General features: G+C 39.9%; 1 protein-coding gene across 1 annotated transcript; it reads left to right on the top strand.

Annotated features, from left to right (window-relative positions):
* Nucleotides 1106–4367, top strand: LOC8066477 (WAT1-related protein At3g30340). Its single transcript, XM_021460295.1, has 6 exons — nucleotides 1106–1639; nucleotides 1762–1824; nucleotides 1900–2016; nucleotides 2113–2557; nucleotides 3822–3973; nucleotides 4082–4367. The coding sequence occupies exons 1-6, from the start codon at nucleotides 1449–1451 to the stop codon at nucleotides 4239–4241; spliced, it is 1128 nt and encodes a 375-aa protein (XP_021315970.1). The 5' UTR covers nucleotides 1106–1448; the 3' UTR covers nucleotides 4242–4367.

The raw sequence follows: 5848 nt of genomic DNA, 5'->3' as shown, positions 1-5848 counted from the left end.
AAGGTGGCAAGTGTATACAACTATCCACCAAAAGACAAGTTTTATGCCAGCATATAGCACTTGAGCGGCAAAATATGGGGTCACATCAAAAGTCACTTGCATGGAGTTAACCTGCAGTGGCAGTGCGATTGACTGCCATTGGGGGCCCTCTGTCTCCTTCCCTTCTCTTGAGGAAGAGCTAGCTGTTTGAGCTTACCTACTACTGTCAGTTTTTTCTTGACAAAAATATGAGGAAAATGCAAGTCAATTCTTTTCTCGTTCGTCCTTGAAATGGAAATGTCAAGTGGATTATAGTAATACATTGCTGCAGCTATCTGCGTTCACGTTGTAGTGCCATGTTACGACAAGTTTGTTTAAATGATTCAGTGCCAAGTTGCTACATACTGCTGGTACTATACCATTAAATTTCCATTCTAATCTATCCCCCTTCCTACTAATTTCGGCTTCAAACTTCTGACAGTGTAAATCCTACTAAGCACACAATGATGTTATACAACAGATATGAATGGATTACTAGTTTTTGCCGCCCACCTCCAAAGCACTAAACCACTGACTGAGCAATCAGAGCGGACCACGTGCACACTAATAAATGTACCATCTGTGCCTCAACCTTAAAATGGTATCACTGTACCACTGCATCAGATTTTCTATGCTCTTTTTTCCTGTCGATGTCGAGCACTGGCGGTAGATAGTTCATCAGGTACAGATGCTGATCCACCTCAACTGCCTCAAGGACAATGCTTTTGTCAGTAATTCTTTAGGCCCTTCCCCCTCTCCTCTGAAACTCATGTTTACAGATTTCAGCATTAATTCTTTATAAAAATCAAAGCACTGCTTACTCAATATGGTAGTGGTACAACAGTACAGCTGCAGTAATGCAGAAAACTTGTATAATATAATATATATATATATAGGTGAAGAATGGTATAATATAGAGGACCTATGGGTGATGCAAATTAAAGAGCTATATATATCACACACAAGATGAGCACACTCCACTACCGTACCCTTTTTATATATAATATAGATAGAAGGTGAGGATAATAGTTCACATACACACCAGCTAGCTGACTGTGAGGAGCTTTTCAATTCCCTGAAATTTTGTAAGCTGAGTGCATATACAGCTTTTCTTCACTTTCTTGAAAACTTATGCAGTCAACAGTGACCATGCATAAAGCAGGAAAATATGTGCTTGGCTGAATCATGATGTTATGATTTCACTGGAGATCGAGCAACTAGGGATGCTCCTCATAGCATATACCTTTCTCCCTCAGAATGAACGAGAGCCGTCGCTTTAGTTTTCGTTCAGGGACATTGGTAAGTGGAAGGGTACATGTAGTCCCATCCATGACCGGCGGACCTGCTTTGCAATATGAACATATATAGAGAGAAGCATCGATCTCACAACACATTGACACATCTAGTCATATATACTCATATTGTTGGGGATGATGCGACACCGAGACATGGATGAGTGGAAGCCGGTTATGGCAATGCTCGTCTTCAACCTCATCTCTGCTGTGATGACAGCGCTAGCGAAGAAGGCGCTGGAGCAAGGGCTCAACGCACTGGTCCTTATCACTCTTCGCCAGTTGGTGGCCACTCTCTTCCTAGCGCCAATAGCCTACTTCAAAGAACGGTGAGTATGTACCTACATGCTGTGATATTCCCTAACTGATGCAGCTATACACACACACACACACACATATGTATTTGCTGATTATGTTCTTAGCTGTGTTGTCCTTGTTTAATTTCCTTCAGGAACACAAGGCCTAAGTTCACGCTAGAGATCTTTGTGTACCACTTCTTCAGCGCAGCGCTTGGGTAAAACTAACTAACACACATATATAGGATATCATTAGATTCTTCTTCTTAATGTGTACTACGTCGTCCATGCAGTGCTGCCCTCGCCCAGTACACTTTCTTCTACGGGCTCAAGTTCACAACTGCGACTTTCGCCATAACATTTGCCAACATGGCTCCTGTTCTCACCTTCGTCATTGCCATAGCTCTACGGTTTGTCAGTGGTCTTATTGAACTCTGTGTATTCAACAACAACGCTTGGCCAGCAGATAATTAATTACATAATATATGTATGTTTAATTTCTTCAGGGTGGAGTCGCTCAACATGAAGAGCAAAGCAGGGTGTGCCAAGATCCTCGGGACGCTCTTGTCGCTCGGAGGAGTGCTGCTGCTGAGCCTCTACAAGGGTGTGGCCGTGACACACCAGACCAGCGGCACTCCTCCTCCTGCTGCTGCCTCAGCCTCCTCCTCTCAACAAGCAGCTGCAGTACAAGTAGTAGAAGCAGCTGGCAACGACGACAAGAAGATCTGGATGCTGGGGACTGTAGCATTACTGGCAAACTGCCTCTTCTTCTCCCTCTGGTTGCTGCTGCAAAGCAGGCTGACCAAGAAATACCCGGCGCTCTACTCCAGCACCGCCTTCATGTTCTTCATCAGCACGCTGCAGGCAGGAGCGCTGACGGTGACGATACAGAGACACACATCGGTGTGGATCGTCACAAACAAGCTGGAGATCGTCACAATATTGTATTCAGTAAGATATCATCATCTGATGAGCTTAACTTACACAAACCCTTCTTGTTTATTATATTAGGCATGAATAAAGGCCAAGCAGCTATCGTCCCTAGCCAGTCACCATGATGGTTATTATATTACTTAACAAATCTAGGTCAAAGTTGCTTTTTCCTTTTGGAAAGAGTGGTAAGGGCACTCCCAGTGCTAGACTCTACCATAGAGTCCAAGATAATTAATTACATATTATTTATGATATTTTGCTGATGTGGCCGCATATTTATTAAGAAAGGTAGAAAAAATAAGACTCCAAGTCTTATTTTTTCTACCTTTTTCTTAATAAATATGCGGCTACATCAGCAAAATACTATAAATAATATGTAATTAATTATATTGGACTCTATGGTAGAGTCTTGTATTATGAGTGCCCTAATCACAATAAATTTGAGTGCCATAAAAGAAAATGGTTGTAGCACCGACGACCACAGTTTGTCCAACAAGTGGAGAAAATACTATTAAACCTAATCTTCTCCATTATTAGTATCCCTTGCACTAACGGTTAGCAGCCATGTTCCTGTTCCTGAAACAAGAACTTGGGGTATCATTTATAACGTACGTGGGAACAGAATGTGGATTATATATGGGAATGAAAACTAACCTTATTTTTAATAGAGAACTGAACACTAAAACCTGATAAGCTCAAAGATGTTAACTCCACTTGTCGTCCACATAACTTTCCATGTTATATCATAATTTTTTTGGCGACTATTTATTTATTTGTTCTGAAATAAAATGAAAAATATTTCATCATTATGCATGACTAGACTGTTAGGATCACAGGAATGTATGTAGGGAAGTGTAACTAGTAATTAAGGATTATGTAAGTTGCATTGATACATAGGAGTATGAAATAATCAAACTCAGAGAAATGGATTTTTTTTTCAAAATAAAATTTGAAACATATATATATATATATATATATATATATATATATATATATATTACACCTTAGGTGTAGAATACTATTCTACACCAAACTGTTAGACTGAGCAAAATTCAGTATCGCTCAGTATTTGTGTTTTAGTAATGTTCAGTATTTCATGGTCCTGAGTGTTGGACAAGTTGATACTGAACACTCTCCAGTACTGCTCAATATTTTTTGTACTCAGTTTTGACTTGCGGTGTAGAATATTATTCTACACCTAGGGTGTAGAATACGCTATATATATATATATATATATATATATAGAATAATATTCATATATAATATATATTGGTATTATTAGGGAATCATGGCGTCTGCAGCAGGCTTCCTGATAATGACCTGGTGCGTCCATAAGAGGGGTCCAGTTTTCACTGCAGCCTTCATCCCCGTCATCCAGATCATGGTGGCCGTCATCGATTTCTTCTTCCTCCATGAGCAACTATATCTTGGCAGGTACCTGAACATTATTCATGCATCCTATCTGTCTATTTATGTGCGAGCATGACAAAGTTTGAGCTTTTCCTTTTCAAAACAAACGAAAAATTCAAAAAAAAAAAACAGTGTTCTAGGATCCGCGCTCATGATATTTGGGCTCTACCTTCTGCTGTGGGGAAAGAAGGATGATGCCGCGGCGGCATGCTGCACAGATAGCAAACATCAAGCAGATGATGAAGAGGCCGACATCAACAATAATAAGGAGCAGCTAGTAGTGAAATCATAAGGATGATTATTATTATATACTCCCTCTGTCCCTGAAAGCTTCAATTCCTAGAATCCGTGCCAGTTAAACTTGTTTAACTTTGACCAACTTTATAGAAAAGAGTATCAATATGTATAACATAAAATGAGTATCTTATGAAAATATATTAAATAATAAATCTAATGGTATGAATTTGGTACTATAAATCTTAGCATTTTTTTCTATAAATTTGGTCAAAGTTTTAAAAGTTTGACTTAGGACAACTCTAGAAGTTGCAGCTTTCAGGGACGGAGTGAGTATACTAATACTACTGTCTGTGTCTCATATCATAATGTGTATGTATGTATCTTAATTAATTTTTTTCTTCATTTTTACTTCCGTTTCCCAGTCAGTGACTAGTAGACAGTAGTACTCCGTACTTAATACAAGTGTGCATTCTGGAGACTACAAATCAAAATTCAATGATCCATAAATACTTCAATTCGAGTTAGCACACAACATATTTCTTGATGTTTAGATATTTCAAATGCCATTAATTTTATATAATAAATATGTTATATATAGTTTCGTGCAGTAGTAAAGTTGAGCATGCAGCTTGCGGGCCAAAGGCATGGCCCAAAGCACGGTGATTTGGCTTGACCCGAGCACGGCACGACCCGGGCCGGTCCGAAGCACATAGCGGGCCGTGCTTGGGCCGACCTCTCGGCCCGCTGGGCGGCACGGCACGGCCCGCTTTTAACAGCAGGCACGGTGTTGGCCCGGTATCAGAGAATTTGTAAAACTTAAAGTATTAGTGACTTGTGAAACTTGTGACTTTTTGCAAGTGAAATATAATCTGAGAGTATATTGTGTTATGTGAATTGTGAAGTATTAATGTCTGTGACTTGAATGTAATGTATTTATGCTTTGTTAAATTAAATTTGGTGTTTTTTATATAGCGGGTCATGGGTCGGACCAAAGGACTATTGGGCCTCGTGCTTTTCGAGTCGACCTGGCCCGAAAAGCGGCCCACGTGCCGTGCCTAGGCCGTCAGGTAGACACAGTGGCCTGTGGAGACACGGCCCAGTGGCACGCAGACCATACGGGTCCATGCGTGCCTAGTACGGGTCCGTGCCGACCCGTTGCTCATCTTTATGCAATAGGTAGGAATTAATGGTTAAAATATTAAAACCGTGTTTTGTGGCTGGTGGACCATGCACGAGTCCAAATATCACCTTTTTATTAATTGCTTGCAGGGAATATATAAAATGCTTTAGTTCAGTCAGCAATCAGCAGTGTTGTTCCCATTATGCGTGCATAGTAGTCTTAGATATATGGCCCATCTACTAAAAAAGAAAAAAAAAGTATTGGCGAACATATATATGCGAACGGCTTTCTTTTCTTTTCTTTTCCCAGTAAATATATATAGTAGAATATAGTAAATTAAAGCCAATTGAGCACTAGCTTTGGCTGCTACTGCTAATTAACAGCCACTGCTCTACAGTAGACATATATATAGTGTAGTTGTAGTTGCATCAGCGGTTCTGCATATGTGCTGAGAAGAAAAGAAGAAGGATCTAATTCTATAACTTATTTATCTTCCTCTTAATGAAAAACGGGTGTATACCCGATACGAAAAAAAAGTTTTT

The sequence above is a fragment of the Sorghum bicolor genome, chromosome 4 (genome assembly GCF_000003195.3).
Source record: "Sorghum bicolor cultivar BTx623 chromosome 4, Sorghum_bicolor_NCBIv3, whole genome shotgun sequence".
Taxonomy (NCBI): Eukaryota; Viridiplantae; Streptophyta; class Magnoliopsida; order Poales; family Poaceae; genus Sorghum; species Sorghum bicolor.
Note: the sequence above shows the minus strand (reverse complement) of the source record. Positions and strands in the feature narration are given on the sequence as shown.